At 41.7% G+C, this 16,007-nt stretch overlaps 1 protein-coding gene across 3 annotated transcripts in view; it reads left to right on the top strand.

Annotated features, from left to right (window-relative positions):
- The window catches only part of RGS8 (regulator of G protein signaling 8), a 66,051-nt gene that overhangs the window by 10,416 nt on the left and 39,628 nt on the right, over window positions 1-16,007 (top strand). The window contains exon 1 of one of the 3 annotated variants that reach the window (XM_071207594.1): window positions 13,747-14,273. The exons of 1 other annotated variant lie outside the window; for it this stretch is intronic. Coding sequence is in view for 1 of the 2 variants with exons in the window: in XM_004469115.3 (XP_004469172.2) it covers window positions 14,067-14,273 (207 nt within the window). In the remaining variant the exon portion in view is untranslated. Of the gene's footprint in view, window positions 1-13,746; window positions 14,274-16,007 lie in introns of those variants that run through there. One more of the 3 variants, XM_004469115.3, reaches the window with a different exon arrangement.

Genomic DNA, 16,007 nt, shown 5'->3' with positions numbered 1-16,007 from the left:
TAGTGATAGGAATATATCAGTTGAAAGATGCATTATGTTTTTAATATAGTTTATTTCCTTGGAGGGGAGTTGGGGAAGGTGCATCAGTTATATCACACTGCAGGTACACACAGATTGAAAGACATCGTGATTGTAGAAATGTTAAAATATGAGGAAAAGGTGTTTTAGAAGTGAGAAAATATATTACTTTTTTTCTGCCTTTCAACAAGGAATAAGCCTTGTTACAGTAGCATTTTTGTAAGGGTTCTTCTTATGTGGTCTGCCCTCTCTGGGTATCAGAATTTTGATTACAGTTGTCAGCTGGAGTTCAGCCTGGTTCAGAAGTCTATTTTTAACAATAGCTGAAGGGGTTCCTTTTTTCAAGACAAGAAAAGGATTATTTAAGAATAAGGGAACTGATTCATGGAAAGAAAGGGTGAGTTTCCTTCTTTTTTGGAAGGGGCTGGCTTCAGGGGTTGCTGCCTAAAGGGTGGAGATTCCTATCTGAGGCAACAGAGTTGGAAATGGCAAAGAGGTGAACCAGGTCTGAGATCATCAGGGGAAGCCAAGAGATTCAAATTCTAGAAATAAATTCAAGCACCATGATTCAGGTAGATTCTTCATAAAAAATGGTCCCAATTCCTTCTCCTCCTAGCCACACCTTTATAATGTAACTTTGTAGCTCCTCTTGTCAAGGTATTGAATCTGTTTCCCTACCCTTGAATCTGGGCTGGCCTTGTAACTTGGTTTGGCCAATAGAATGTGGCAGAAATGATCCACCAGTTCCAAGCCTAGTTCTCAAGAAGTCTTTGTGCTTCTCCTTTTACTTTGGAGGCCCCTGACTCTGTCATAAAAAGGTAGGGCTGTTCAGTGGATGATGAGATCCACCCCATGATCCTAGCAGGCCAAGATCAACTAAGCCTGGCCCAGAAAAGTAAGACCCCCAGATAACTCAGAGACACATGATCAGTAACAAATGGTGGTTATTTCAAGCCACTAAGGTTTTGTGTGGTCTGTTAGATAACAATGGCTGACCAATGCAATGCTCAAAGACAGGATTGAAATTAGTGAAACAGACCTAAGGATTTAGGATTTAGAATCAGATAGACACTAGGTTTGGAGCAAAAGCAGTTTAGGAAAAAAAAAAAGGTATGCTTCAGGCACCATTGTTGAGAATACCTTTGAGGTATCATGAGTTACCTTTGTGAGATATTGGTGGATTCTTAAATTCCTTGAGTTCTGACAGAAGGACAGAGGTGTGGTAGGCACAATGAAAACTAGAGAAGAAACCAAAGTTGTTTTGTTCACTGGAATATCTCTAGCAATCATGTCCTTAGCTCAGTTTCTGGCCCAAAAGAGGTGCTAAATAAATATGAGTGGATTAAATAAATAAATAAATCATCTCTGCAGCAGAAGATTCATTCATTCATACTTACAACAAATTTTATACTGAGCACTATATATAGGTGCAGATGCTCGTAAGTGAGCATATGTAGGAATGGGAATTTTAAAACTTCCACATACAGAGAAGCTCAATGTATTTAAACACTTTACTAAACATTTATCCTAAGCATGTGCATATGTACAACAAATTGTACAGTGTTCTGATATTTACTTCCGGTTTCCTATCTAAGGATTGTGTGAATCATGCAGCTGGATATGGGCTCTCTTCCCCTTGCTTCATTTGCTCCTGCTTTGCTGTTGACCACTTCTATGCCCCAGGCTGTTCATGTCAAACAGCAGTATGGTTTGGAGGGAATGCTTCCCTAAATAGCTATTTAAAAGTGATTACAGGTAGTTTTGCAGTTCTTAAAATTCAGACTTGGCCTACAGAGTCCCCCAAAAAGGATTCCTGAGCTCCAACAGCTGCAAATTCTGAGAATCCTGGAAAGGAGGACAGTCTGTTTTCTTTCAAAATGCTCTGCAAAATGTGAACTGCCTCTGTTTATTACAATGTGTGCATTTTTGTGGTGCTTCAACCTTTCCTCAGGATCTGTTGCAATGATGAGAGGGGTTAGAACCTGCTTCAGCATAGGTTTACAGAGTTTGAACTGAAAAAATGACTACCTCTTGTTATGGAAGTTATGAATGCTAAGATATTCCCTAGGTACTTTCTTTGGCTGTGTGGTCCTTTGATATTCTACCAGGTAGCCATTTTCTTTTTGCTATAATGTAGGCCAATTGTTCTCAAATTCAGTCTATTCATAGGGGGTCAGCCCAAAATGATCCCTAACCACAGCAAAACGAGAAAAAAAATAGCACAATGTAGGATGAGTGTGCGTATTTCTGTATGTGTGTGTGTGCGTATCTTCAGATCAATTTCCATGTACTTATATGTGGGTGCATGGTTGTCAATTGACTTTCATGAGAAGAATTGTCTCACTCTAAGATTATGTCCATTAGATTTTATTTTGGCATTAGAATTTTCTTTATTTCATAAAATGATGGTGATAGTATTTTCAATGTTTATATTTGAAAAATTATAAGGTTGACAATGCTGTGGTTGCTGCCTAGGGATTTTAAAAATGTAATGGGCCATGATTTACAAGCCTGGAAATCATTGAAAGGCTGTAGTAGGAAAAGTGAGGAGATCCAAGGAAGGATAATTCCTTGATTTCCAAAAGTAAAGAATTCTTTTAGGCAAATTAAACATTCGGGCAAGATAGCTGGCTCAAAGTTCACTCCCAAGCTGTGTTTGATAAGTGGACTATGGCATGATGGATGAGTAAATTAATATACCAACTATATTTGTTTTGGTTTGAGTCTTTTATGTTTACCCCAGAAAATTATATTCTTAAAGCGAACCTATTGTGAACCTTTGATTAAATCAGTTAAGGGCCATTTGATTACACTGCAGGATCAGGGTAGGTCTTACTCCTCTTACTGGGGTCCTTTATAAACAGAGGAATAAAAGCCTCAGACACAGAAAAAAAAGTTTTAGAGACAGAGAGAAACCTCCAGAAGTTGAAATCAACAAACCTGGGAGAGAGAAAATCCACAGGTGGTGCAGTCTGAAGCTAAAGCAACAAGACTCAAAGGAGAAGAGAAAGACAAGCAGACACTGCCATGTGCCTGATCACCCACAGCTGAGCTTGGGGAGCCTGGAGGGGAAGGCAGAGACCAGCAGAGCCACCATTGTGTCTTGACACATGGTAGGAGTCCAGGATTGACAGCAACGGATCTTTAGGGAGAGAGCTTTGCCTGATGCCTTGATTTGGACATTTTTCCCAGCCTTGGAACTGTAGGCTTTTAACTTAATAAATCCCCATTATAAAAGCCGACTCATTTCTGATATATTACTCCCAGTAGCTTTTAGCAAACTGAAACAATATTCAAATAATGTTTTATTATTATTAGTCTTAGTATTAGTATTATTTTAAATCTTTTTATTTTGAAGTGCTTTCAGATTTACAGGATGGTGATAAAAATAATACAAACCCCACGGAGAGAACTCCAGCATATCCTTATCCCCTCAGATAACCAGATATACCAATATTAAAATTTTTTATCTATCCCTCTATCCCTCTGTCCCTCTATCTCTATCACTATACTATCTCTCTCTCTTTCTCTCTACCCACACTCTGAACACTTGAGTGCAGGTTGTATACATCTTGCTCCATGAACACTCACTGCCACCATGTACATTTCCTAAAAATAAGATATTCACTTAAGTAACCACATTAAATGCAGTTATCAAGTTCAGGAAATTTTAAATTAATATAAAAATTACAGTCTATATTCCAATTTTTTTTCATAGATTCCGATAATGTCCTTTTGAGCCTTTTCTCATCCAGGATCTCATATTGCATTTAATTCTCTCTGTCTCTCTCTTTGGTTTTAAAAAAAACACATTTATTTATTTATTTGAGAGGGTGGTTATTTATATTAGTGCAGTTGTAGACTCACAGAAAAATCATACAGAAAGTACAAATTTCCCATATACTTCCATACGCACACACACACATACAGTTTTCCCTATTGTTAACATTGTGCATTAGTGTGCTAACTTTGTTAAAACTTATGAAACAGTTCTATTATAATTATATTAATTATATTATAGTCCATAGTTTACTTTAGGGTTCATTCTTTGCATTGTACAGTTCAGTGAATTTTTAAAATTTTTATTATTATTATTATTGGAACATACATACACTCTGTATTTGTCTCTTTAGTTCCTCTTCCTTGTTTTTTATATTGTGGGAACATATATACAATATAAACTTTCCCATCTCAATCATTCCCAAGCATACCTTTCACTGGGATTAATTGTAATCACTATGTTGTGGTACTCTCACCAACTTCCATTATTAAAACTTTTTCATCTTCCCAGACCCCCTATACCCAATATGCATTAACTACTTGTTTCCACTGACCCCAGCCCTTGGCAACCAGTACTCTACTTTTGCCTCTATGAGTGTGCATATGCTCTGATATTTTCTCTATAGTTTCCATGGGGCTTAAATTTAATATCCTAAATATATGACAATCTCATTTTCTTTGATACCAATTTCACTTCAATAGCATACACAAACTATGTTCCTATACCTGTCTCCCACCTTTTTGTGGTTCTTGTCACAAATTACATGTTTATACATTATGAGTCCAATGATATTCATCAGTACAGTTTATGCATTTGTTTTTTACGTCCTATAGGAAGTAAAAAGTGGAGTTACAAACCAAAAACATAATAATACTGACATTTCTGTTTACTCATGGCATTACCCCCCCTGGCTGAAGATCTTACTTTCTTTCTTTTTTTGTCTTAAACAACAACTCAGGTATTGTTTTTGTTTTTTTTTTTTAAAGATTTATTTTTTATTTTATTTCTCTCCCCTTCCTTGCCCCCCTCCCATTGTTTGCTCTATGTGTCCATTTGCTATGTGTTTGTCTGTGTCTACTTGTATTCTTGTCGGTGGCACTGGAAAACTGTCTCTTTTTTTTTTGCATCATCTTGCTGCATCAGCTCTTTGTGTGTGAGGCACCACACCTGGGCAGGCTGCACTTTTTTTGCACTGGGCAGCTCTCCTTACGGGGTGCACTCCTTGCACGTGGAGCTCCTCTACATGGGGGACACCCCTGCATTGCACAGCACTCCTTGTGTGCTTCAGCACTGCATATGGGCCAGCTCATCACATGGGTCAGGAGGCCCTGGGTGGGCGACCTCCTACCCAGGAGGACCTGGACCTCCCATGTGGTAGGTGGACACTTTATCCATTGAGCCAAAACTGCTTCTTATTGTGGCTTCTTATTCTTATTGTGGCTTCTATCTGTTGTCTACTCTTTTGGTTTTTTTTTTTTCCAACCAGCAGAATTGCATCTCTTGTAGGGCTGGTCTAGAGGTGATAACCTTCCTCAGCTTTTGTGTATCTGGGAATGACTTAATCCCTCTCTCATTTTTGAAAGACAGTTTTGTTGGATGTAATAATCTCTGTTGTTAATTTTTTGCTTTCAGCACTTCAAATATACCATACACAGCCTTCTTGGCTCAATGTTTTCAAATGAGAAAGTGGTATTTAATCAATCCTGGAGATTCCTTTGTATATGGCATATTGCTTCTCTCTTGTAGCTTTCAGAATTCTCTCCTTAGTATTAGCATTTGACAGTCTGATTATAATACATTGTGGTGTGAGTCTACTTGGGTTTTTCATGTTTGGAGCTCATTGAACATCTTGGATGTATATATTCATATCTTTCATTAAATTTGGGAAGTGCCCAATCATTATTTCTTTTACTATTCTTTCTGTTCCTTTCTCTCCTTTTGTTCCTTCTGGGATTCCCACAATGTGTTTATTGGTATGCTTGATGGTGTCCCACATATTCCTTGGGCTTTGTTTACTTTTCTTCCTTCTTTCTTCTTCTGTTCCTCTGACTGGGTGCTTTCAATTGTCTTGTCTTCAAGTTCACAGGTTCTTTCTTTTGCCAGTTCCAATTTGTTGAAATCCTCTAGGAAATTTTTAGTTTCTGGTACTGTGGTCTTCAGCTCTACTTGGCTCATTATCATAATTTCCTTCTCTCTATTGATATTCTCTTTGTGTTCATCTATTGTTTTCCTGATTTCCATTAGTACTTTGTACACATTTCCCTTTATTTCTTTGAGCGTATTTAAGACCATTTTAAAAAAATCTCTGGTGTTCCAGGTCTGATCCTCTTCATTCATGAACTCTAATGCTTTAATCTTCTCGTTTGCCTGGGCCATGACTTCCTGTTTCTTTGTATGTTTTGTTGAAACCTGGGCATTTTGATAGTTTAATGTGTTATTGCTTGAATTTAGATTCTGAGGCATCTGTTCCTTAAGTTTGTACCCAGCTAATGTTATTACAGAGCCCTCCTTGAATGCCAGGAGCTAACAAGAAAGAGAAGGGGAATGAGGAGGAGGAGGAGGATAAGGAGGAGGAGGAGGAGGAGGAGGAGGAGGAGGAGGAAGAATATATTTTTCAGTCTTTGCATATTGACCTGTGCAAGTGCACTCCTTCAAAGCTTATCTATAAAATGAGTTTAGAGACTAGCTCAAGGCCAAAGCATAGAGGCCACCTTGTTCCTTTCTGAGCATGTGTCTTGTCTTGGTTATGTACATGTGACCCTAGGATCTCCCTGTTTACACAGACATGAATGTCCCCTCTTCCCTAGGAACATGACATTGTATGTTCTACAGCAGCAATTCCTTGCTCCAGGCAGCACAAATTGACTGCTCTCCCATAGCATTCTGTGTGTGAGCTCTGTGAGCTGCCTTTTACAAACAGGGAAAGTTCTGTGATGGTGAGTCTGTGATGAGAGCCCTGGTTCAGTCTCTCAGGCTGCACCACACAGATTGGGCCAGACATACATGTGCCTAGGATGTACATGAGGGTTACTCTGCTCCCTCCAGAACCAGAACCAGGGGCTTGCACTGGGTGAATGGGCTGGTTCTGCACTAATCCAGTGAGGGAGTAGGGGAGAGGTCATTCAGGTGCCACAAGATCCTACCACTTTTAATTTGCCTTCTTGATTTGGTGATCACCTTGATACAGCCATCCTTTAATTGTTTTCTGTAGCTTTGAGAAAGTTGTTTCTGCCAGTTCTTGCTGGTTGTTCAAAGATTCAGTGTGGGGATGGCGCCCAGAAGCTTCCACCTCACTGTCTTGATTGGGATGGGACCTCCTAGGTTTATTCTTTTATACTCAAAATTAACTTGGGATGGGTAGTTAAAAATGTCTGGTATGCAGGGAATGCAGCTGGAAGTACCCAGAGTGGGCTTTGAAATTTGTGCTGTTCTATTTTGTATCAGTGAGCTTCTGCTGTGTAGCAAGCTGCTTTAAAACTTAATGGCTTAAAACAACAACTATTTATTAGGTCATAATTCTGTGGGTCAGCTGGGCAGTTTTTCTGGACTGGGCTAATTTTGACTGGGATCTTGACTGGCCTCACTCATGTGTCTCTAGTCAGCTGGCATAGTGGCTGAACTGGATTTGCTGGCTGCTGGCTGGTGCACGAGTGGTGATGGAATTAATGTTTCTATTTATCTAGTAAGCTCATCAGGGCTTCTTCACATGGGGCCTGCAGGATCCTAAGAGCAGCAAGAGAGAACAAGCTGCAATTCACAAGTGCTTTTCAAGGTTCTGCTTGTGTCCCATAAAGCAAGTGACATGGCCAAACTAGAGTCAGTGTGGAAGACACCGCCTAAGGGCCTGGATACAGTAAGCTGTGAACAGATTGAGGGCCTTTACTTCAACAATCTACCACACCTGGTATGAATAAATACCTAGCAATGATCTTCAAAAAAATTACTAAGCCCATTTTTATCCAATTTATTTCAAATGAGACAAGTAGGAGATATGTAGAACAGAATTGTATAATTATGGAATTGGAAACAAATTCATAGATAACCTAGCCCTGTCATTTAACAGAAGAGGAAATGGAGATCCAAAGTCATTAAATTACCTTTCCAAAGAGACAGAGCTAGGTACTGAGACAATTTTAAACACATCTGTGTACTCAAAGAATTTAATAGTCTAGGAAGAGAGGTAAAACTATATTGAGTCTTCCATTTTTTCAGCACCTGGGATAAGGTGAGGGAAGCAAAGTAAAACAGGGCAGATATAGTCTCTGCCTTCATGGAGTTTATATTCTAGCAGGGACACAGATAAGAAACAGGTAATGAAAAATAGTGTACTATACTAAGATCAGGATGTTATGAGGAGTCAAGATAGGGGCAGGCGAAATCCATTGGTACTTTAGGCACTTTACATGTATAAACTCATTCTCATAACAACAGTGTGAGGCAGGTTCTATGAGTATCCCTATTTTATAGGTAAAGAAACTGGCATAGAGTGGTTAAGCTGGTAATTGGCAGAAATGGGATAGAGTACAGGCTCTGCAGCACTCCCATCTGCTGCCTATCAAAATGGGAATAGGGAGAACTGGATGGAGCTGAAGGGTCATTCAGATAGGATAATCTAGCTAAGCACAGAATTTCTGGATATTTACTTTAAATTCTATTCCCTATAAATAACCTTCAAATACTTGCAAAATTTAAACTCTGTGGGTGAGTGATGAATGTGAGCACGTGCATACATGCAGACCTGTGCCCAAGTATGGATGGGCTTGAACTCTTACGAGCCTACATATAAAGTAATTCATATAGTGAGGTTCAATGGCTTTCTTCCTTTGAATATTAACTATTTCTTCCTCTCCATCCATTCATCTATCCATCCACCCCCTACACACTCATCTATCCATCCATTATTCCAACTATCATTCCATTCTATTTTATTTGTACTTGGACTCTTCTGACTCCTACCTACACTAAAACTGAGTTATTTATTTTTTAAATTTCTGTTGTTTTTTTTAACTTTCTTTCCTCAGGCTGGCAGGTTCTGCTTTCTCACTGCCATAGGCTCTCCCCTCTTTCTAGGGGAGGTGGACCCCTCTCTACTTTTCTCCTCTTAAACTTTAATTGTGTTCATTAATTGTGTTCCCTGTGACAGATGATATTGTGTGGGAGAGCAATGAAAGCTTTCTTCAACAGTGGCTAATTAATAAGAGAGATAAATCCACTTTTGCTGGAAGGGTAGGGAGTCTAAAAAACTATTGAAGACTGAACTCAGGGACGTGGATTTGGCTCAACTGATAGAGTGTCCGCCTACTACATGGGAGGTCCATGGTTCAAACCCCGGGCCTCCTTGGCCCGTGTGGAGCTGGCCCACGTACAGTGCTGATGTGTGCAAGGAGTGCTGTGCCACACAGAGGTGTCCCCCGTGTAGGGGAGCCCCACACACAAGGAGTGTGCCCTGTAAGGAGAGCTGCCCTGCATGAAGAAATTGCAGCCTGTGCAGGAGTGGCACCACAGACACAGAGAGCTGATACAGCATGATGACGCAATGAAAACAAGACACAGATTCTGGATGCGACCGACAAGAATGCAAGTGGACACGGAAAAACACACAGTGAATGGACACAGAGAGCAGACAACTGGGGGGGGGGCGGGGGGTAGAAGGGGAGAGAAATAAATAAAAAATAATTCTTTAAAAAAAAATTTAAAAATGACTGAACTCAGACATTCACTGTGTCTATGTGCATGTGCATGCATGTCTGCATGGATGTGTGTGTTACATACTCTTAGGGAGATATTTATACCTCCTATTTCACTGAAAGAGGCTCTCTAATTTCTGATTTTGGTTCTTCAACACTCTTCTGTATCTCTGCATTGGTTTATTAATATTCACCATCTTTTCTGGCTTCATTCCTGTTGAAATGCAAGTAATATCCTCATTATTTCCAAGGCTGTTTCCTTTGTATTTATTTTCTATTGCTGCCATAACAAATTACCACAAACTTAGTGACTTAAGTGACACAAATTTATCATCTTACCATTTTAGGTTAGAAATCTTACCTGGGTCTTAAAATCAAGGTGTCCACAGGGACATGTTTCTTTCTGAATGCTCCAGGGAAGTATCAATTTGCTTGCTCATTTGGTTGTTGGCAGAATTCAGTTCCTTACAGTTGTAGGACTGAGATCCCTATTTCCTTACTGGCCGTCAGCCAAGGCCCATTCCCCGTTTCTAGAGGTTACCCACATTCATTGGCCTGTGGCATCCCTCCTCCATCTTCAAGGCCAGCAATAGTGGCCTGAGCCCCTCTCACAATTCAAATCTTTCTTGTCTCTTCTTCCATCTCATCTCTCTGACTCACTCCTAAGTTTCTCTTCACTGTCAAGAACTTGTATGTTTAGAATGGGCCAACCTAGATAATACAGGATAATCTTCCTATCTCAGAGCCCTAAACCTTAATGTCTTTTGCAAAGTCCCTTTGCCATGTAAGGTAACGTATTCACAGGTTCTGGGATTAGAGTATGGACATCTTTGGGAGGTCATTATTTTGTATACCACACTTCTGTGCTCTCGCTTCCCTCTTTTTCCATATTCTTTTATCCTTGCCCCCATTATTCCCCTCTCTTCCTCCTCTTCTCCCTCCTTTCCTTTCTCTCCCTTATTCTTTCATTCTTAAAACAAGGATTTTTTGCTTTTTTTTTTTTTTTTAAAACTATCTACTATGTGACAGGCACTGGCAGTTAAAAGTTGGGTTAGTCACAGCCTCTGCCTCAGACAGCTTACAATTTAATGGGAGAAATTAATTTCAGTTGAAAGAAAAAAAAAAGACAAGGTCTTAGATGGCACAAGTTTCTCATACATTTAATCCCTTTAATCTCTCCCTTTTCCCATCCTAAAAAGAAAGAATATTGACAATGAATTAATAAAAATCTCACAATAACAGAAGGTTAAAAAAAAACCTATATCTAGAAGATAACAGTATATATGCAGTTTTAAAAAATATTTATCTTTAGGCTGTATAAACGTACCACAAATTACAGTGTAGTGTGATTGTTGTACTTCCAATAGCTTTTCACTATGGAATTGGTGAAATTCCTCAGCCAGAGATAGGTAAATAAATGTTTCTGCCTTGTCAGGCTTGGATTCATTTCTTCTTTCTTCATTTGGTGCTGTATTTGGGCAGGAAACAACTTCCCCCACCTCATTCTCCAAAACAAACACCTCACCTTGATGTTGCTTTCCTTTAAAGCTAAGTATCTTTTCTGGCTCAGCAAAACTTCTTAATTCAGTTTATTCTAACAAATATAGTTCCTATACATGCTAGATACTTTCTAGTTACTGGAGATACAAAAATGAGAGTCCCTGTTCTTTAAAGCAAAATCCATTTTTCGTTGCTTTGAAGGACTCCCCATCCACTCATATTTTGTTATTTTGCCATTGCTGTTTACAGTCCCCTAAGCCAGTTTCCTACACTGTGTTCCTAGAATGTGCACCAATGTGTTGAGATATTTCTTCCCTCAGTCTTTGAGCAGTCTGGTGGGGCCCTGGGCTCCATTTATTCCAGTGGTCCATGTAAAAATTATTTTCTGTGTGTGATTTACAGTGAATATCTGGGAAGCAATACTTTAAGCCAGTGGTTGTTAAGGGTGTTCCCGGACTTGTAACATCAGCACACCGGGAATTTGTTAGAAATGAAAATTCTCATGCCCTACCCTAGACCTACTGAATCAGCATCTCAGGGGGTGGGGCCCAGCAAACTGTGCTTTAACAACCTTCTAGAGGATTCTAATGTCAGTTAAAGTTTGAGACTACTTTCTTAAAGGTCACCAATGACTGAATTTCAATGTCAGCCAGCTTTATAACAGTTCTCACTGACTGATTTCTCGGCGGTATTTGACTCTCCTCAAAGCTCTTCTTTACTGTCTCCTGCCACACTTCATTTCTCTGGTTCTTCTACTCCCTCTCTCTGATAATTTTTCTCAGTATCCTTGATTGGATCCTCTTTCTCTACTCCTCCTTTAAATGTAGTCACTTCTCAAAGTTCTGCCCTCAGCCCTTTTTTTCTTGCTGTCTTTCAGTGAGTTCATGTACTTCCCTCATCTCTTATCTTCAAGTAGAAAGTTCTCAGGTCCCTACCTCTTTACTAAAAGCATGTGCTGTATTTCTGCCTCCTCCCAACTTCTGCCCTGAGATTTTAACAGAGTGTAACCTATCCCAAATCAAAATATCATAGCTTTTCTCTGCTCAGCCCAAATCTGTTCTACCTCCTGGGTTCCCTAGCCTTAAAGCCAGTTCTCAAATGGTAAAGTAGAGTCATTCTCAACTCCTTCCCATCATTTCCCATTCTGAACTTCCCCCATCTCTCAAGTCAAATCAAGTCCCGCTTTTTCTACCTTCCCACATCTCTGTACTTCGTCATTTCCTTTAAGCCCACTGTCTTATTTTGGCTCTTACCCTCTTTCCCCCAGGCACTTGAAATAACCTTTGATTGGCTTCAGTTTCTTTCAATCCCTGTCCACTCAGTATCTTCCAAAAACACATATCTGGTTATTACAATGATTTGATCAGCACATCTTTGTTTTTGTTTTTATTATCTGGTCACAATGTATGACTTTACCATGGCCTCCTATCTTACTCTATATTCTACTCAACCTCCCTAGAAAGAACATTCTCTGTGCCCAAAACACACCAGGCATCTCTAGATACTGTTCCTCAGCTTCGACTTATCTTCCCTCCTAAACTCTGCTTGTCAAAATCCACTCTTAACCTTTAATGTGCAGGTCAGTTGATATCTCCTCTGGGGGGGACTTCTCTGAATCTCTCAGTCTCCCCTTTTCTATACTCCCTCAGCATTTCTTTGGTACTCTTTTGAGTAGCTTATTCAGGCATTTGATTCAGTTATGTAAAGATCTATCTCTCCTTCTGGATAGCCTAAAACATGACAAAGCTGTCTTAGTCATCTTGGATACCCCAAAGCACTTAGCTGGGCTCCCATCAGTTGTTTGTTGAATTGAACTGATGTTGATGAATCAGTGTGGCCTTTTATGCAGCAGCCAGATGATGATCATGAAAGTCTACTGAAGCAATGTTCCACCGGTAGCATCCATCTCCCAAGGGCTCCTGCGTCCTTTCTCCTGCTCAATGCTCTACAGGACCTCTGCAGAGGCCTGAAGGAAAAGAACTTTCTTGTAGTGGGGAAGGACAGTTCCCTAGAAATCTGTTGCAATCTAGTACTTTGCCCTGTCTGCATCCCATTGCCTCCAGAGAAGACCCTTATTTAAGATCTCTACTCTTCATTAGCAGCATTTAAGTATTCCCCAGCTGCAGTTTCCTTTGATCTTCTCCAGTTTCCACTGCTTGTTTATTTCCCTGTCAGCCTCTTTTGCTGGCTGGAGTTTTAAATAGAGCGAGTGACTGTCAGCTCAGGGTCCTGTGCAGCGAACCTACTGCAAGTGGGTGCCAAGGGTTGGCTCTCACCCTCAAAGGCTGCTCCAGGCACCAACTCAAGCTGTCCAGAAGGTTCTGCTCCTGACCATCCAAATGGAAGGTAACAGACAGAAGCATCACAGGATACACGCTATCCCCTCCCTGCAACTGCCCTTTCTGCTCTGTTCTTGCCTCCACCACCACTGTGATCCCAGGTTGGGCAGATGGCCGAGAGGGCAGCAGCTTGCCTGGAGCATAAAGTGGGAAGTGACACGGAAACTTTCATGCATTATATTCTTCCATGTCTATTTTTTTCTCTCCTTCTTTAAGAAATTTGAGCCGTGGTTGGTATAAATTGTATAGCTGTTCCAACTTCCTAAGAAAAAGTGGTCTTGCTTGTTGGTTATGGAGGAAAAGAGAGACAACTGTGAAGCCAGGCCAGGAATATGGGGCTTTGTCCTTCCCCTTCCACCATTGCATGAAGCAAAATGCTTCCAGTCTGGTCTCTTTTTTGAGCAAAAGCAGGTCATCCTTCTCCCCCATGCCAGTGACCCTGCTTTACCTCCTTCTCCTGCTTGCCACTATGTGATCTTTTCTCTTCCCCACCTCCACTCGCTGTCACCCCCTCTGCACTCTGCCTCTCTCTGAATTCTCCAGAGCAGCCGGCCCCACGGAGGCAGCTGCCAGCGAGCGCGCTGTCTACAGGAGAGCCACACAGGCAGTGCCATCCTGCTCCGGTCTGCGGTGCCTCCCCCAACTCTGCGCGGCAGTGCGCATCATCTGTCAGAGTGCCCCCTCCCCTCCCTGCGCTTCCCTCCCCCTTTCCCTGCCGCTCGGTCTTTCCCTTTTCATGAGATGCAAAGCTGGGCGAGGAGCAGAACCGGAGCAGCATGCTGCAGCAGCTCTTCTAGGGGCGCCTTGGCGCGGTGGGCCGCCCCTGCGCCACTGTCTCCCATGCACCAGGAGGTGGCTGACTTGGTCACTCCGGGGCTCACCGAGCCATGCCCAGCTGCGGCCCATGCCAGCCACATCTTCCCTGCTGCGCTGCCCACCACCAGACAGGTAAGAGAGAGCAGCTCCTTTTGGAAGGGCTGAGTGGAGCTCTGAATTGGCCAGCTCGAGCCAAAAGTCTTGCTGGAAAAAAGGCACTGCCTTCCTGTCATAATGCCGGTTTATTTCCTAACAGAGCTCCTAGGAGCAGGTTAATCGTCATCCCCGCCATGGGCAAGGGGGCAGGAACATGCCCGCCCTTCTAATGAGTAGACTCTAAGCTGCAAATAACAAGTACCTTTTCTGTTCCTCCTCCTCCTCAACCCCAACTCCCCAGATCCCCTGAAATCTGCTTTCTGGTAGAACAGGATACTGTTTCTTCCCTCGGACGCCTTCATGGGGCACTGGAAATACTATAGGCTGATACCTGGACTATGACATTGTCTCTTTCATTTTAGTTTCATTCATATATTTATATATATTTGTTGTTGTTTTTGCTGCTGCCGTTTTAAACAGGTCCCCTGCACATCAGTTTGGCTGCACACAGCGTGTTTGGTTTCCAGTTGGCATGGAGGTCTCCAGCGTTGCTGGTGACTAACGCGGGTGATACATTCCAGTGCAGAACGACTCATAAGCGCAATGAGTTGGAGTGGGATAAAAATACACTGGAGGTCACCAGTTTCTAAGCAGGGAGTTGAGGGCACAGTTGCCACCTACAGGAGGTGATGAGTTCCTGGCATCAGCTAAATGTGTCCTTGGCGTAGTCTAGTTGGTGACTTTTTCCAAGGAGGAGGATGACTCTTCTCTTTCTATGTTAGGGCCACTCACTCAATACTCTTATCTGTTGACTGACCACAGACTGAAAACCTGCCTTTAAGGTCTGTGTAGGCCCTGGCCTCCAGGTGCTTACTGTCTAATGAAATAAGAAGGAAAACCGACACCATCCTGCAATTTCAGTTATTTTTGTATTATTTGTTCCCACAGATTTGGAAAACTTCAGGGTTTCCTTGGAAGATTGAAGGAGGTGCTGGAAAGTGGGGGAGTGAGATAACTATTATCATGTGATCATACAAGTGCCTGGGGGAAAGTTAAATCTCTAAAAATGCAACGTGGTATTATGATGCTGATGTGGCTGTGGTTAATATTTTGGGAATGGTAGCCCCATGGGCAGCCAATCAATCTGGCAAACTAGTCTTCATTAACTGTTTGCTCTCTGCCCAGTCTTAGAGTAGGGGTCCTGGAAGAAGTACGTGTTAGAGTGGGGAGGTTGATGGGAGTGAGGTGGGTGGGGAGGGGAGAGTGTGGTGTGTGCCCACATGGCCTGGCAAGCCACACATTGTGTCTTGCTGGCTGAGGCTGCCCTGGGCATAGGGTCCTTTTGACTTTTTTTTTTTTTTTTTACTTTCACACACTGCCTAACACATGCAGAGATTTGGAAACTTCCATATATTCTTTGTTCAGTTGAATGAAGCCTGCTAATGAAGCCAAGGTCTTTCTCCTGTGGGTCCATGGGCTCTGACTGGAAGAAAACACTGCCTTCGTCACAACAGCCATTTCACAAATGCCAGGCACTTCTGGGAATTGCACGAGAGTGTGGATGAATGGCTGAGAAGAACCTACCACCCTTCCACTAAAAAAAATAAAAAATCTCGAAGTGTGGATCTCACTGATGGGTCAGCAGCAGCAGCATCTGAATCACAGAAACATGTTGCTCTAGAGTGGACAGAGCACTGGAAGGCCCGTGTTCAAGTCTCACGAGGGCCATTCACTGATTTACCCTGGGCCGGGCTCTCAGGCCACTGAGCA

This window comes from Dasypus novemcinctus, chromosome 13 (assembly GCF_030445035.2).
Source record: "Dasypus novemcinctus isolate mDasNov1 chromosome 13, mDasNov1.1.hap2, whole genome shotgun sequence".
In the NCBI taxonomy this organism is placed as follows: domain Eukaryota; kingdom Metazoa; phylum Chordata; class Mammalia; order Cingulata; family Dasypodidae; genus Dasypus; species Dasypus novemcinctus.
Note: the sequence above shows the minus strand (reverse complement) of the source record. Positions and strands in the feature narration are given on the sequence as shown.